This window comes from Patagioenas fasciata, chromosome 28, assembly GCF_037038585.1.
Source record: "Patagioenas fasciata isolate bPatFas1 chromosome 28, bPatFas1.hap1, whole genome shotgun sequence".
NCBI classification, from domain to species: Eukaryota; Metazoa; Chordata; class Aves; order Columbiformes; family Columbidae; genus Patagioenas; species Patagioenas fasciata.
In genome coordinates, this window is record NC_092547.1 from 1,993,700 (window position 1) to 2,011,414 (window position 17,715).

A 17,715-nucleotide genomic window follows, 5' to 3' on the forward strand; every position below is an offset into this window, starting at 1 on the left:
TAGAAATGTGTCAGGGATTGCTTCTTAGATCCACCCTTTGTCCTTCCCCGCTTGACATGGACAGTTGTGTGGTCCTGACTGCTGCAGATTCACATTTAGGTTCCGATTTCTGTGGTCTTTTCCCCCTTTAAGCTACATTGGCCGGAAAAGGATGCGGGTGCAGGAGCCTGAGAAAGCAGTTCCCAACGTCATGAACCTGGTGGAAGCCGATTACTCGTACTGGACCCTGGGCTACGCGATCTCCTTCCAGGGGGCTCAGAAGCTCATCGGAGCGGAGCCTTTCGGCAAGATGTTGCCGGTGGATGAATTTCTGCCAGTCATGTACAACAAGCACCCGGTGTGAGTAGGTCGGATGTCTTCGTTACTTGGGTTCACGTGAGCTTGGTCTTGCTGAATGATTAAGATCTGGTTCGTAGATTTGTGTAGTGTATATCATATGTGTTAATATCTCTATATGCTTATGTATACCCTTGTTTATGTGTGCACACTTAGTGTGGTACATATAAATGATTAATTTTGGAGCTTGGAGTCCAAATTATTCATGTTACAGTTTTCAGCAGGTTGATGACTTGAGTGCTCTGTGGGGCACTTCAGAAAATGGAGCTCACTTCGTGCTCTTCAGCTTCATCTGCAAAAATGTTGATTTATCAATCAGTACTGAGACCTAAACCAACAAAAGATCAGGTTAATAATCACTCGGTTCTTTAGTGTTTTAATGCTGTTTGACTCAAGCTACGCAAAACCTCACGGCGCTTAGTATGCAGCGTGTGATGTTGTGATGCTCACGTTTTATTTTTCTAAAGCTGAATGCAGTGGGTAGAAGGTCAGACCCCACCACAGCAACGACCTGTGCTGCTTGGGACACATTCACTCAGTGGATGGGCTTGTATCTCGCAGTTATAAGCATTTCACTCTGTCCCTGATGATTTTTCTCTCCTCTTTAGAGCAAAGTACATGGAGTACTACAAGTCCAGAGACTTGAAAGCCTTTTCAGCAGAACCCCTGCTCGTCTACCCCACGCACTACACAGGGCAGCCCGGCTACCTTAGCGACACAGAGACCTCCACCACCTGGGACAACGAGACCGTGTCGACGGACTGGGGCAGAACGCACTCCTGGAAATCCCGGCAGCAGGGCACGATCCGCAGCGACGCCCAGAACAAGGACGCTCTGCCCTCGCAGTCGTCTCCGGACGCGCCGTCCTCCAGGGACGAGCTGTGACCGCCCGCGGCCCCGCGGCTCTGTCGGCGCTGAACCTGCCTCGCGCTTCGGCTTTTCACCCTTGGCAGTGGCGGAGCCGCTCTTCGTGTGGTCTCCATCCCGCTGCTTCGAGTGGCAGAGCACAGAGCCTGGAGCTGATGTGACGACTGACCGAGACGCGCAGGGCGAGGCGGGAGATGGAGGAGGAAAAAGAACGAGTGATGCAGACTGGCAGGAAAAAAAGCAGAGATCTGAACAAAAGCCCTCGCAAGCTTTTGTGAAAGAAAAACCAAACCTTGAATGACGTCTTTCTACAGTTCCTTGTGTAGAATACTGTATTTATAAAGATTAATATATAGAGGTGTACAAGTGTTCATACCTTTCTGGATCGCTGTAACTAGGCTACTGTGTAACTGTTAGTCCTCGTAGGTTCATAGGCTTTTTATAACCCTGTTCGCTGAGAGAAACTGCGGGCGAGTGTTTGGGTATTTGGGTTTGTTTTTTCAAAGGGAATCAAAATGGTTTCCAAAACCATGCAGCTCCCTGGAGCAGCGCTCCATGTAGGGTCATCTCCTTCATCGCACGCTGATAGGAAAGGATCGCTGGCTTCCCCTCTGCAAATCACAAAACTTGCCAGATCTGAACGGGCCTCCCAGTCCGGAGCTGCCATCTTGGCGTGCCTAAAATCCTGGGAGCTGGCAGCAGGAGTGGAGGTTGCAAAAGGGAAGAGTTGGTCCATGCCATGTCCTGCTTCACCCCCTGTGCCTCCACTTATTCCTTCAGGAAAACAAAGCTCCACAGCCTGTTTGCAGGCCTGTTTAATTAGGCCGTAAAACCAAGTGTTAGGACTTTCAGGAACTTTAAAATGTTTGGTTACGAACTGCTTGACATTATCCTTATCAAACCAAAGCAACTTACCAAGATGTTGGTGGTGTCATCCGTACTGTTCTCGACAGCCCCGACAGAATTATTGTGCGTTACAGGACGGAAAGGCAGCTTGGCTGGATATTTTTTCACGTGAGGAGCAAACTGGTCTCTTTTTTTGGATGGGTTCTGATGTACTTGCTGCAGAGTATGGTGATTATTTTTAAAAACAAACGATTCTCAGAGGGCAGGTGATACCGGCCTGCGCTGCTTGGGTTGGCTGGGATGTTCTCTGCGCTTCCCACCGAGAAACTCACCCGCTGGAGATCTGTATGGTTGGGTATGTGTGCCTGGGCTTTCACTTGTGTTTGTTTTTTAATAACTCCTGGCGGATGTTGTGCTTTTTGCTCAAGAAGATGTGTTCTTACCTGTCAGCCGGTTTGATAATACATAAAACCCGGTGCAAAATGGCAGCTGTGTGTGCTGTTTCATGGGGTGGGAGCAGGCCTGGCAGGGAAGGCCAGCGCAGGCCGTTCAGCTCTGTCGCTCCACCACGGAGTCCCTGCCCGTGGAAATGCGCCTGTTGTGCCGGGAAGCCGAGTTCCTTCTGCTCCGCAGGCCGGAGCAGCGTCCATGTTGCGTGGTGAGCGTGCGGAGCGGCTGCGCCGCGGGGGCGTCGCTCTCTGACAGCTCCTCTCCTTTCCTCCTCAGCTCTGGCTTTCCGAGCGGCAGCCCGGCTCTGTGTGAAGCGCGGTGCAGCACGGCGATGCTCCAGACGGCGGCGGACGCTTGGCGCGGCCCTCAGCAGCAGGACGTCTGCGAAGCGGAGCATCCAGCGCGGTGCCGCTGTCGGTGCGGGTAGGAGCAGCACGTGTGTCAGCACAGCTCTGGGTTCCCAGCCGTTCCTCTCCTGACCCGTTGTGATCCCACGGGAGCAGTTTCTCCATGAAACGGCCCTGGTGTTCCTCACAGTTCTGCCCGCCGGGGGCTGGAGACGGAAGGGACAGACACACTGCAGAGTTCTGTTTAACTTTGATTTCCCTAAGCAGAGCAGTAGCAATTTATTAAAAACTACTTGACACTGCAGCTGGGGTTTTTGCTTTTTTTATTTGTTTGTTTGGTTGAGGTGCGTGGGTTTTTTTTTTTTAGTTGATTTAGGAAGCGAGTTATTAATAGTACAAGAGGTTTGAAGGTTTCACGGACGGGAGAGAAATAATTAAGGATCTAAATGTAATGAATTAGATTAATGTGTCCATTCCATGGCCTCAGTGGAGCCGACTGTTCTTTCACCCGTACGTGTGCGTGTGGGTGCACTTTTCTATTTATTTCCATCTGCAAGACCCGGTGGCTGCCCAGCGGTTCCACAGCTCCGACAGGCGCTGGTTCTCTGTCTGTGCTTTCAGCTCCTGGGCTGGTGCTGTCCGGGCTTTCCCTGCTCAGCACTGACTGTGTTTTGGGAAGGCAGGAGCCAGTGCAAACCCTTCTCCGCTGTTCTGCTCTTTTTCTGCTCTTTTTCCCCTTTGCTGTGAAGCTCAGCTGCTCCATGAGTTATTGTGTTCTCCTGTGAGCGTGGGGTTTGTCCTCTGCTGTGGAGCACGAGAGCGAAGCCCCCGGAGCCCCGGCTGGTGCAGACCCCGCAGCGAGGGTGACAGACCCGGAGCCAGGAGCAGTTTCCCCAGGGTGAGGAGCAAGTGGAGCTGCTCACACCAAGGGCACAGGCAGGGTTGGTGCACGGCACCGGTTCTAAGGCTGTCACCAGAACCTGACAACCTGACAACAGTGTGCTGGCTCCCCGGGCAGTTGAAGTACAACCAGAACGCAAGAGGCAGCTTAAATTCGGGGTCGTCTTTTTGCCAGGAGCAACAAATGCCGTGATGGAGACAACGGGGAAAAGGTGGAAACTCTCAGACCGCGGTGCAGTCTCAGAGAGGAAAAGAGATGAACGAGACACTGAGGAGCGGGAAGAGTTGACGTATTTATCATAGAAACATTAAAGGTTATAGAGAGATGGAATGTTACACGAGATCAAATATTTAAATACATTCGCTCCAGACACAAAATAGTGTTAAAAAGTTCATCTATTTATTATAGATACATTAAATATTATACAAAGCTCAAACATGATCTAAAGATCAAACATTAAAATCTACTAACTCCAGACAAGAATTGGTGGGAAAACGTTTGCATATTTATTATAGAAGTATTAAATATTAAATAAAGATTAAATAGAATACAAAATCAGACATTAAAATATATTAACTCCAGACACAAATTAGTGGTCAAAAGTTAATCCATTTATTATAGAAACATTCAATATGAGATAAAGATTAAATATCATATAAAGATCAAATATTATCTAGAGATCAAACACTAAAATCTACTAACTCCAGACGAGAATTGGTGGAATAAAGTTCAAGTATTTATTATATAAATATTAAATAAAGATTATGTGTTATATAAAGCTTAAATATTAATCCTAGTAACTCCAGATCAAAAAATACTGGAAAAATGTTTACGTATTTTTATAGAAACATTAAATAATATATAGAGATTAAATATAAGGATCAAATATTAAACTATATTAACTCCAACAAAAATTAGTTGAAAAAAGTTACGTATTTATTATAGAAATGTTACATATCTATAAAAACTAAATACTACATAAGGATCAAATATTAAAATATTTTAACGCCAGACAAGAATTGGTGGGGGAAAAAAGTTCACATATTTATTATGTAAATAAAGATTATGTATTAAATAAAGATTATGTATGATATAAAAGCTCAAATCTTAATATATATTAACTCAAGAGAAGAATTAGTGGAAAAAAAGTGACGTATTTATGATAGAGATGTTACATCCATGTAAAGATTGAATATGACATAGGGATCAAATATTAGAATATTTTAATGCCAGACAAGAATTGGTGGAAAAAAGTTCAAGTATTTATTCTATAAATATTAAATAAAGATGATGTGTTCTATAAAGCTCAGTTATTAGTATCTATTAACTCCAGAAAAAAAGGGTGGAAAAAAGTTTCTCTATTTATTTTATATGCATCTCTAGATATGTGATATAAAGCTCAAACACTATCTACAGAAGAAACATTAAAATACATTAACTCCAGACAAAAATGGGTTGAAAAACGTTGATATACTTATCATATCAATATTAAATATTATACAAGGATCAAATATTATATAAAGATTTAATAATAAAATATATCAACTCCAGAAAATAATTATTGGGGAAGGTCTATGTACATAGTAAATAAATATTAAATATTAGTACATTAAATAAACATATTAAATAAATATTAAACATTAGTACATTAAATAAACATATCACATAAATATTAAATATCAGTATGTTAAATAAAAAATATTAAATAAAGCTCAAATACTATATACAGCTAAAACATTTAAATATATTAACTCCAAGGAGAAATTAGTGGAAAAAGTTTACGTACTTATTCTATGAATACTGAATATTATACAAGCTAAAATATGCTATAAAGCTAAGCTATTTAAATATAGGAACTCCAAGCAGACATCAGTAGAAAAAAGATGATATAATATTGAAGGTTTCTGTAGAAGTATGGAAAGATTAAATATGATAAACACATCGAGTATTAAAATACATTAACTGCAGACAAAAACTGGAAAAAAGTTAATATACTCGTTATAGAAATATTAAATATGATACAAAGCTCAAACATTATATACAGGTCACATATTAAAATACATGAACTCCAGACTAAAACTGGGGGGAAAAAAGTTTACATACTTATAATATAAACAGTAAATCCTATCCAGAGCTCAGCCATTACAACCCATGAAGTGCGGGCTCCTCCTGTGCTGCAGCTTTTCTTCTCAGGATGCAGTCGAAGTTGCCCTGGGTGCTCACGGCGTAGAACACGTTCGCCTTGGGTGGGATCGCCAGCTCCGCAAGAGAGGGAGCAGAGCGAGCGTTCATGGGCGCCCCACTCAGCGTTGGGGGTTTATTCTCACCGGCAGCTGGGACAACGTGGCGATGGCGTTTCTGACGTCGCTCCGCATGTTACTCTTGCCGGCAAAATGCAGCAGAGCTCTTCAAGCAGCAGCAGCAGCAGCAGAGTTCTGCTTCCCCACCTTCGTCCTCGGAGATGATCTGGACCAGCTCGTAATCCTCGGCCGAGCCAGAATGCAGGTTGTGCTTCTCCACGGCTCGCTGGATGACAGCAGGAGCCTTCTCTTGGTTACTCAGCTGCAAAGAGGGAGTTGCAAGGAGTCGCTTGGTAACCAAGTCGCAGATTCTGCCAGACGCTAAAACACGCTCTTTGCGACACCTGGGGGTGGAGTTAGTTCAAGACAACAGACACTGCTCTAGAAATGCAGCAGGGAATCACAGCCTCTGCTCTCCTGAGCAACCGCTCGGAGAGGTGAGACCTTGTTCTCAGCAGCCATCGAATCCGCAGCAAGAGCTGCCCCAGCTGCTGTTTGCAGACATCCATTAATCCACAGTCTCCCCTGCTAAACACTTTCTGCGATGTCCTGCAAAGATTCTGGGCCTTGGAGCTGGGTTTGCTGGGGAAGGGGCACCTTGTGTCACAGCTCACACACCCCAGTGCTGAGCTGGACACACAACAGCCGGCGCTGGCAGAAGAGCAGGGGCAGCAAAGCCGGCACTTGCTCAGAGTGCTTCCCTTGGCATTGTTGATCAAATACAAGCTTCAATTTCAAAGCCAGAAACCTTGAGAGATGCTCTTTGCAAACCTCTCATTCATCCCCTGCTCCACATGTTTTGATTTGTAACATCGGTCACGTTCCCTGTCAAGGAGGTCTGATCGGGGAATAGGTGTTTCCGAAACTAAAAGCACCATTCAAGTCACCTGGGGTGAAAACACCACCCACAGTAACAGCGCTTTGCTGTTCCCACCGCTCACCAGGATGCTCCTGTAGATGTTGCCGCTTCTGTCCTCTTCTACGCTGGTGCGGATGACGCAGCTCTCTCCGCTCTGCTGGCTGTAGACTGGCAGGACTGGCGGCACTTCTTTTGATGGAACGGGAGTCACGGGGCCGGGGCACTTCTTGGAGCACTTGTCATCAGATGGCAGCAAGGGGGGAGACGAGATCAAACACATTCATTACCATTGAATTTCAAAGATCCAAAAGCTAAAGATGACACTCTTCAGCACAACAGCCTTAACAAGGGCTTCGGCAACCCAGTTAAGGCAGCTTAGGTCAAGAGAGCAGAGTCTGCAGGACAAAGCTCCCTGGGAACGGAACCCAGCCCAGCCCAGGCTTGGTCTGGGCAGTTCCTGGCAGGTCAAACCACAGGGCTGGTGAGCTCTGACCTCACCTGCTTCTCACTTGCTCAGCTGCTCTGCCTGCCCCAGAATTAGGCTGGGCTGATGTACATGAGCCCTCCCCCCAAAATCGCCTTTCCCAGAGCTCAGGTCCCTCCATTCCACTGCCAGCAACGCTCCAGTCAAGATCCACAGGCTTGGGCAAGCGCCTGGGGCCGCCGGCAGCGTCAGCAGCCTCGCACAGGCTGTTTGTGCTGAACACAGGGCCCGGGCCCTACCTTGTGCTGAGGCTCCTCAGCAGTGTCGGTGGGAGGGACGATGGTGACGGTGCTGTCCCCAGAGCTCCCACCTGGAGCAGGTTTGGGCTGCGCGTTGACGGGGGTGCTGAGGGCGCTCACCCCCAAGCCCAGGAACGGCCTAGGGGAGAAAAGAAAGCACAACAGAGCTGGGCTGAGCACAGCTGTCACTTGCTTCAACAATCTGACCTGCTGTTGTGTTTTCCTATCTCGAGTGGCCTATTGTTTGTGTGTGTATAGCAAATTAGACTCTATCCTTATTTGCTCTGTTTTGCTGCTGCAAATTTGAATTGAATTTATAATCCAGCACTAAAATCGTTCCTTTGTTTGACACCTTAGAGTTATTTCTGCAGTCTTTAGTCGATAACCCTCATGGCTACTTACACCAATAGAAAGAGACAACAGCAATACGTATTTCTAGCTGGCGGTGTCTCCTCGCAGCACTGCAGTGCTCTGGATCCCCAGCCAGGTTTGTCAGCTGGTGTTTGATTTATTCCAGTTCATATTCACACACCAAACCCCCTCCCCGTTGTACTCACAGGCTGAATCTCTTCACCACGCTCTTCTGAGCTCTGCCCGCTGCGGTGCTCTGGTCAGGAGCTGCTCCTTCGATTTCACGTGACAGACGGAAACTGCAGAACAGGCAATACCGTTAGTTAAATATCTCAAAGTGGCCATATTTGAGAAGCCCTGCGTCACTCCCACGTCCCAGAGGGTTCATCCCCACGAGGAGGAGCGCAGCTCTGTGCGTGTGTATTTCCACTCTCCGGGAGCAGCTCCTGGCAGCGCAGAGCTCAAGGCTGAGAGAACCTGAACCTGCCTGCGGGGGAAGAAAAGCTGCTTCGCCAGCTGGGCTGAGACCCTACCTCTCCTCATCACTTCAATGCCGCTGCCTCCTAAACCACTGCACGAATTTCTCATCTCCTGTCACGCAATAGCTGTTACATGAGGACTGCAACAGCTTCATTTGTGCGATTACTTCAAACTCCTAAGAAAACAAATAATAAAATAGGAATTCTAATTAGAAAAATAAAGCCAGTCTCGTTAATACACTAAACACACGCAGCAACAGATCCAGGACAAACTGCCCTCGGACAGAGGAAACCCCGGCACCTTCGCTCCTACTGATCTCTGACCAACAAGGCTCAGGCTGGAAGGCAACGCTCAGCCTTGATTTCTCGGTCCCAGGTACCCGCTTCGCTCTCTGCACCTTTGACCCACAACTATTTACTGCAGCACAAGGAAGATGGTCACAGACTGCATCTTGTGGCCAGCAAAGGTCTCACACCAGCAGGTCTGATGCGCTCCCAGCACACAGAACACGCTCGTGTAACGTGTTCCCGTGAACACCAAACGGGGGGAACGTGCCCCAGACGTAACTCCCGCGGCAGCGAGTGCCCTGCGGCTCCTCTTCCCCTGCTGCCCGCATCTAAAAGGAATTTCTCTTCCCGCGCCGCCCCGCACAGCCCGGCAGAGGTTCACAGCGTGCCGGGGACTGTTCCTTCCTCACCCTCTGAGTAACGTGAGCGGCTGTTGGATACGCCCAGCAAAGACAACAGGCCTCGCCAAGAGAACGCTCTAGCAGAGAGCGTCAGGCACTAACGATCACAGAACAGTCACCGTTCCACTTACCCTTCGCCGCTTCTCAAAATTGATCAGGCCGCCCTGTTGGAAGGACAGAGAAGGGATCGGAGGAGAAGAGCACAGGCTCGGCTGGAGTTGATCACAAACAGGATGAACAGGATGAAGTAGCGACACCAAGGGACGGGCCAGAGCTGCCCTGACCAAAGGCCTCTACAAAGACCCGTTTCCAGCTCTAGGATAAGCCACAGCACTCGTGTACCTGAGTCTATTTGTTAAATACATTCCTCTCTTTTTAAGAACTGCACTAGCACCCAGTGGAAGATGCAGGAGCAGACACAGTGTCTGCAAGGGAGGGAGGAGATTTAGGATTCCAAAAATTGCCCCAAATTACCTCGAGATAGTCCTGAAGGGCTGTGTCCAGCATGACGAGGTCAGTGAGGAAGGTACCCAGGTAAGGTACCGTGCCTTGTGTGACTCCCTGCAAACGGTCAGAGCAATGGTGGATTAATTGACTGAGAAGTCATAATTATACTAATTAGAATACTCCTGTGGAAGCAAACCAAATACAACTAGTCTGCTTCACCAAACAGCGCTCTTGTAAATGATGCTTTCACGACATCATCCTTGGTATCTCAGCCAGCGGTTCATGTCTGCACAGAGCGGTATATAAGCCAAAGTGCTCATTCGTAACTCCTCTGCGTCAAATCTCGCTGTGCGGCACCTCTCGCCCCAGCAGAAAAGCCGGGATTTACAGACCCGTCTTCCCCAAAGCACCGCATACGGGAGCTCATTGGTCAGGAACAGGGCTGAGCTCGGCTTTGGGTGAGATCACAACCTGGCAACTCAAGCTCATTCCCACCTTCAGCAGCAGCTCCCTGCTCGTCGCAAAGTTGTCACAGTTGGAGAATATTTCGCAAAGCTCTTCGAACATCAGCATTGTGTCCCTGTACAGGAAAAGATTAAATGATTTAAGTTGTTTGTAAGCACTCTGAATCAGATCAGGGGACAATTTTTTTCTCAAGAATCGTTAACAGTTGGGCACAGAAAAGATAAAAGCACCAAAACACATCCAGTGACACACTGCACAGCCTTACTTTGGAACGCAGGCCCTGGTCTTCTTCCGGCGATAAACCGAGGTGGACTGCAAGGCGGAAACGATGGCCTTCAGAGACGAAAAGTTGTTCAGGATCCTACATTGCTGTGAAAGGAGCGGTTAGAAACACAGGAGCGTTAAACGTCAGCATCACCAATAGTCAGTGCTCTTCTGTCTGCCCCGTGTCCTGCTTGCTGCACATTCTCCCTGCTAAGCGGGCACCTCTACAAATACTGAGCATCAAAAATATCACTCCCCGCTACAACCCCCCTGTCCCCTCCCAGCTCCACGGCACCCGCACAAGGAACGTTAAACAGTCGCGAATAAACGCTTTACACGTCCGATACGGATCCACTTCTCCAAGATCTTCGCTCTTGGCTGTGTCTTTAATTCTTTGCTCTCCAGGATGGTGCTGAGCACGCAGTTGGTGACGGCGTTGAACTGCGAGATGGTGGCTCTGATGCTCTGTGCCAGCTGTTTGTTCTCTTTCTTGTCCCTTCGGGACCAGATGCAGCCCAGGCAGTGGTGGGGCACAACGTTCTGGAAGAGTGTCTAGAGGGAAACAGAGGTGTCCAACTCAGCCTGGAGCGCTACTGCCCACAGCAAGAAATGCACGGTTACAGTACAAACTGCAGCTGAATCCAGTATGGTATTAAAAGGGAAATATTGGTTTTCTCTCCAGTTTAAAATATACACTTTGGTATAACTCTTTAGGCCTGACGCCCTAAAAGAACTGTCAGCTAAACTGTCCTGGAAAAATAAAAGACACCTTTCTATCACTTACATTACCAGGGGGAAAGATTTCTATATCATGATACTTTTGAAAGAGATTGATACAAATAAGCCAAATCGGAGCTCTACAGTTACAAAGTACTTCTACATCTTCAGGTGAGGTAGCCTAAGATACAGTCAAAATACGCTATTTCTGAGGGGTCAAATGCTAAACTTTGCAAAAGAGGCCACACAGTCTACATCCACACTGTATAACAAAAAGACAAACACCTTCAGAAGAACTGAAGGAAAAGCCCAATCAATGAAGCAAGTCTGGATAACCAAGCAGAGCTGCGCTCTGTGTCCCAGCAACAGAGCGGTTCTGGAACAACAGACTTACACCGATATAAGTTAAAAAACAAACAAACAAACAATGAGAAGCCCAGAACTCTTTCCCCGAGCATTTCAAGTAATACCTATGATCTACATACCGCGTCCATGTATGTCAGCTGTTCTGCCACCAGGTCTTCTTGGGACAGCGAGAATTCTTCTGGGCCGCTGATCTCCAGTTCCTCTTCCTCGTCCGGGGTGCAGGGAGAAAGGCTGTGGAACGCGTCTGGCCAGCGGGGAAAACACGAGTCAGTGAATTTATACAGAAAACAAGTAATCAAAGCAGGTATTTGGAAAATCACTACATAGAAGAACAGAACATGCAAAGGGACCTGCCTGGGGTAACGGCCTCACCGTGCTGCATATTTTAGGGAGATAGAGAAGGTCCAGAAGATTAAATGGGCAAAGAGAAGGTAGAAGAAAAAGAAATAGGGAGAACTGAGCTGTTCAGGGTCTCTTAGCTGAGAAGTGCCTTAACCCATTCACTAACCATTCTTTGGAAAGAACAAACCCACCAACCCCCCCACAACAACTCCTTATTAACACTGCAGAACTTTGATAATCTGCTTGTCAGCATTTACGCATTCTATACTCTGAAAAACAGCTGAACTGCAAAGAGACAAGACTGCAATTATACCCCCAAAATATTACGCTGAGAATGCTCTTATGTCCACGTTTCAAGGGAAGAGGAGGAGAAGGGAGAGAGACCAGTTGGAAAGTTAAAACGTGCTTTGCTAGTACTACTGATGAGGAGAGAAAGTAATGCAAAATATACGAAACCAATCGTGGCTCCAGCAGCTTCAGGACAGGCCCCCGGACGCCCTGGGCTGGACTCGGCACTAAACCAGAGCTGGATTCAGGGCTGCAGGGCTGTACAGAATTGATCAGCAGCCTTGGCTGCCGCAGCACTAAGTCTAAACCTGGGCCTTTTCTGCACACCAGTCCTACCGTTATGCGCTCCAGAGCCAACGGGGTCTGAAAAACACGCAGGTAACGTGAGAAAAATGCATGTAGTAGAACTCAGTCTGCCTACTAAGGCTGGAAGTTGATTCCAGTACTCATTCACATACCACGTGAGCTCTTACGACTTTTCGGCTCACGGCACAGGAAGCTTTGTGCTCTGGATAAGGGGATGTGTCAGGCTTGACGCTGGGAGAACACACAGACAGCAGAGAAAGGTACTTTACCATCATTCTCCCATTCTTCTTTCTGGAACTGCTCCAGGAGGTTCTGCGCCCTCTTCTCCGGGTCAGAGCCGGGCATGTTCTTCTTCAGATAACTCAGCACCTTCTGCAGACACACGTACTCGGGCGGCTCTCGGAAATCGTCGGCACATTGGTCGAGCCAGGCTTGTAAAATCGATGCCATCGCACTGTGAGCAAATTCAGAGAGAACACATGGGTTGTATGCAGCAGGTATTGATGCAATCGCATGGATCTGTACCTAATATAACAACAGGAACACTGAGACATTCATCCCCCACGTGAGGGCAGTATGGACACTTCTGTGAGCACAGAATTTAATTTGTTCTTTTTAGGCAAGAAATATTATTAAGATAATACTTCATAGGAAACTAAAGGCTGCTTCTTCAATTACACCTTGAGAAACCAGCGCAGTCATTCATATTTTCTCTGCGTTGTATTATTGGATGTGTTATGAGACAGCTGATACTTGGCCTTTACACAAGCTCCTTGAAGCAAACAGGGCTGTGAATTGTCAAATGAAACAACAGCTCTGCTGCCCACGTCCCGCTCCAGCACCGAACCCTGACTGGGGCTCGCTGGGCGCTGCAAAACCAAACTTACGTCCTGAGCACTGTGCTGGATCCGGGGGAATTCTGGGTTCCATGTTCTTCAGAGCCCGAGATCTCCAGGTTTCCGTATCTGAAAAAATGAGATGGCTGTTTAGAGGAACCTCTACTGAGCAACCCAAACAGCGTAATCCATATACAATTGGCATAAACATATAGATATTGGCATATTCATATACAATTGGCATGAAGACAAGGGCTTCATGCTGGACAATTCCACCGTGGCTGGGGAAGCTGCGGCAGAGATGAAGGGTTTGCACATATCCCCCGTGCACTGGTCTTTTTTTAAGGGACAAGCTGTATTGGTTTTCTTGTGTCGGTCCCAGTTTGGTTCCTTAGCGGTCAGACCACGCACGCTTTCCCCACCTGGCGCTTAAGCTTTAATGAGATTTGGGATGTGGGCAACGTGCATTTACACATGGTGTGTTTACGCTGAAATCCTGAATTTTGCAGGATTCTTTTCTGTCAACATCCCCCTGTCGTGTATAATAAATGACGGCTCAGTTTCCACTCTGTCCCGGCTCTCACCTGTCCAGGAGCAGTTCCAGGACTGTGCTGGTGGAAGCAAAGGCCCTGTACGTGGAGAGGAAGATGCTGATGTATGTGAAGTCATTATCGGTAAAGGCCCTGTACGTGGAGAGGAAGATGCTGATGTATGTGAAGTCATTATCGGCAAAGGCCGTCGGAAGCGTCTCCACCAGCTTTTCCAAAGTTCCAGCTTTCAGGGCCCTGCTGTTGCACGTCTCGTCCGGGCTGACAGTGTGTCCTGCAGGGAACTGGTCCCCTTCAGCCTACAAAGTGGAAACAAAGACAAAGCACAAAACTCAGACAGAAGCCAGAGCCCCGACAGAGCTTGCACAACGAAACACAGATTCCATTCCACCTTTTCACAGGAATAGTCCATCTCTAGTTACTAAACAATTTTGTCGGTTTGGGCTCTCCAAACACCAAATGCTGTATCAAATACTGGAGGACAATCAAGACATTTCTTATTGAAACAGCCAAGTGTTTCCAGTGCTTAAGCTGTAATCTCCTGGTTGCCTTTGAAACTGACCATTCTCTCATAACAGGGCCAACCATTCAAAAACCCCGGATGCTTTCTTAGCATCCAGAAGTTTAAGAAAGGTTTGTCAGACTTCTTGCAGCATGAAAGATCTAAGTTCCTTCACTTACTCCAACCTCTACAAGAAAATACTAAGCAAGGTTTCAAGCTTCTCAGTACTTAAAGGAATTGGTAATAAAGCCCAACTCACTCAAAATGAACAAAACCAGTTGTATTCCTTTCAACACGGGTTCTATGAAATTTTCAGTTAGAGCTGCATTTCTCTCAGACACATCCACTACCAGCCAACGCTTTTCAGCTGAAAAGCCTCCAAATCACTCTACAAATGCAGCATCACTAAGAACTCTTCCCATCAGCTGGAAAATGTACAGGAGGTCAAAAATACTTTCTGCTATTTCTCCCGGTAAAAACAGGAGGCAGAGATGGGAAATCTGCCACTCAAAGTCTCTATACTACCAACCTGGACACTACACCAAAGCAAGTTCTTATATTATTGCCTTGGATCCTGAAGAAAATGTAGAAACATCGCAACATAACATGAAAGTTCTACCCACCTCCTGACCCTCTGGCTCAAACTGCCACAGCTGCACCGATTGCAATGAAGTGAGGACACTTTGATCAGCTGGGGGCTTGGCCACCATGCCAGCTTTACTTACCCCGAGCCATCTTGCTCCTTCGCTGTCAGTCTGCTGGATCTGCGCTCTTCTCAGGCTGTCGCAGTCAACAGCTCCTTCTTGTGCGTCTTCAGCTCCATCCTCAGTTGTGCTCTGCCAGGAAAAGGGCCAAGAGAAACAAGTCAGAGAGAAAGGAACATGGTCCCTGCACAAGCGCAGGCTGCAGACACCAGCATGCCAGCACCAGGATCTCACAACACCTCAACAACGCTCACTTCAGTTGCCACTTTTTAGCTGCCTTCAGTTACCTGGGCCTTTTTGGGCTTTTAACTGAAAGCAGAGAGGAGCTGAGTGCACAACTTACTGCACAAGTCAATGAAAGAGGTAAGAATTAAACCAGAGAGTCCAGATCTCCTGAACCCCACCACTAACAGCCGCTGTATTAACATGCTGATACATGTTGAGGAGCAAAGCACTAGAGAATTGAAAATAGATGTAACAATTAACTTCAGAAATACATATACTGGTCCCCCTGCAACCACATAATGCTTTTTCTTCATACATACCACTTGAATAATTAAAGTTTCAGGGCTTTACTGACTACCATAGCCTTAAGCACAGCAACAACTCAATTAGAAAGGATTTGAGTGCAGTGCAACCAAATCCTGGTTTGGGGAAGCTGGGGTTTGGGGTTTTTTTGGGGGTTGCTTTTCTGGTTTTTTTTTACCTCTTTTAACTCTAAAATATCCCTAAGTCATACAGAACTGTCTGTGCACCAGTGACTTGCCTCTTGAACGCTCTGTGGAACCTCCACGTCTTCCCCAGGTTGGTTCCTCACATTTTCTTCCAGGCTCTGTGGAGTCTCCACGTCTTCTTCAGTTGGCTCGCTTGGAGTCTCCTCTGTGCACTCTGCAGTCTCTGTGTCTTCCTCTGTTGCCTTGCTTAGACCGTTCTCAACACGCTCTGGAGTCTCTGCGTCTTTGTCTGATACCTTGCTTGTAGTCTCCACATCTTCCTCTCTTGTCTCGCTTAGAGTCTGCTCAATGCGCTCTGGAGTCTCCTCAACGCGCTCTGGAGGCTCCTCAGTACACTCTGGGCTCTCCACTTCTTCCTTGGTTGGCTTGGTCAGAGTCTCCTCAAGGCTGTGCAGAGACTCCACATCTTCCTCGTGTCTCTTCTGCCTGGGTGTCCTCCTCCTTGGTCTTCTCCAGCATCTCCAAAGAGACAGGTTCCGAAAGGGGAAGTTCCGAGCCTGTTAGAAAACAACGGAAAAACAGTTTTGAATTGCAGATAGCAACACATTTACTTTTAACGTCCTTGCAAAAGTACCGGGACAAGATCACATGAACCCTGAAATTCAGACACTATTACAATGCAAAAAATAGATAGGATCATAGAAACATTTTGGTTGGAAGAGACCATCGAGTGCAACCGTCAACCCACCCCTGGCACTGCCCCATGTCCCTCAGGACCTCATCTATGTCCCTTTTAAACCCCTCCAGGGATGGTGACCCCACCGCCGCCATGGGCAGCCTGTTCCAATGTCTAATAACCCTTTCACAGAATCCCAGAATCCCAGAATGTCAGGGGTTGGAAGGGACCTGGAAAGCTCATCCAGGAGCAGGAACACCCAGCTGAGGTTCCACAGGAAGGGGTCCAGGCGGGTTTGAATGTCTGCAGAGAAGGAGACTCCACAACCCCCATGGGCAGCCTGGGCCAGGCTCTGACACCCTCACCATGAAGAAGTTTCTTGTCAAATTTAAGAGGAACCTTTTGTGTCTCAGTTTGTACCCGTCACCCCTTGTCCTGTCACTGGTTGTCACTGAGAAGAGCCTGGCTCCATCCTCCTGACACTCACCCTTTACATATTTATAAACATTAATGAGGTCACCCCTCAGTCTCCTCTTCTCCAGCTCCAGAGCCCCAGCTCCCTCAGCCTTTCCTCACACGGGAGATGCTCCACTCCCTCCAGCATCTTGGTGGCTGCGCTGGACTCTCTCCAGCAGTTCCCTGTCCTTCTGGAGCTGAGGGGCCACAACTGGACACAATATTCCAGGTGTGGTCTCCCCAGGGCAGAGCAGAGGGGCAGGAGAACCTCTCTGACCTACTGACCACCCCCTTCTAACCCACCCCGGGTATCATTGGCTTCCTGGCCACAAGGGCCCAGTGCTGGCTCATGGTTTTCCTTCCTCAGTGTGATATATCACACTATATTTCAAATTTAATCTCTTTTTTTTAGCCATGCCTTTTAAGAAATGAGAAAGCGTTACACAAATCCCTTTTATGAAGTGAAACTGCAAAAAGAACTATTACATTTTTTAGCACTAAAGGGACAATTTACCTGGGGAGGGCGGGCGGCGGGGCCCGGCTCGCTCATACCCGTCCGCAGCAGGGCCCGCAGCCGATCCCGCACATGGCGCTGTGTCCGCGTCCGCAGGCAGGGCTGCTGCCGGCTCCGCCAGCCCCGCACTCCCGCTCTCTCTCGCACCGACCGCTCGCCCCCACGCCAACGGCGGCGACGGCTCCGCCGGCACCACGGCGACCGGACGCGGCCTCGCGGCGGCACGCGCCGCCCGCAGCCGGCCAATCGCAGCTCGCCGCCGCTCCGCGCGCGCCCCCTTGCCCCGCCCTCAGCCCGCCCGCAGTCCGAGCCCTTGCTCAGCCGGACAAGGCGCCGGGAGCGGGACAGACGGACCGAGCCGGGAGCGTGGGCATCAGACTGTGCGTGGAACACAACGTGTGCTGCGGCAGAGCCCGGGGCGAGCGCTCCCGGAGCTGCTTCACGCACACGCACCACGCGCTG

General features: G+C 48.3%; 2 protein-coding genes across 2 annotated transcripts in view; one reads left to right on the forward strand and one right to left on the reverse strand.

Moving 5' to 3' along the window:
- The window catches only part of LOC139825770 (procollagen galactosyltransferase 2-like), a 34,942-nt gene extending 32,601 nt beyond the window's left edge, over positions 1 to 2,341 (forward strand). The window contains 2 exon segments of the mRNA XM_071799937.1: positions 133 to 339; positions 945 to 2,341. Of these exon segments, the coding sequence (XP_071656038.1) occupies positions 133 to 339; positions 945 to 1,221 (484 nt within the window). The 3' untranslated portion in view covers positions 1,222 to 2,341.
- A 5,851-nt stretch (positions 2,342 to 8,192) lies between these two features.
- Positions 8,193 to 17,446, reverse strand: LOC139825735 (ral guanine nucleotide dissociation stimulator-like 1). Its single transcript, XM_071799834.1, has 12 exons — positions 17,254 to 17,446; positions 15,700 to 16,164; positions 13,764 to 14,026; positions 13,231 to 13,308; positions 12,613 to 12,797; positions 11,527 to 11,651; positions 10,661 to 10,876; positions 10,326 to 10,429; positions 10,034 to 10,175; positions 9,623 to 9,709; positions 9,280 to 9,312; positions 8,193 to 8,635 (listed from the first exon to the last, which is right to left on the reverse strand). Exons 1-12 carry the CDS (start codon positions 17,287 to 17,289, stop codon positions 8,528 to 8,530), a joined length of 1,842 nt encoding a protein of 613 aa, XP_071655935.1. The 5' UTR covers positions 17,290 to 17,446; the 3' UTR covers positions 8,193 to 8,527.
- Positions 17,447 to 17,715: the final 269 nt, after the last annotated feature.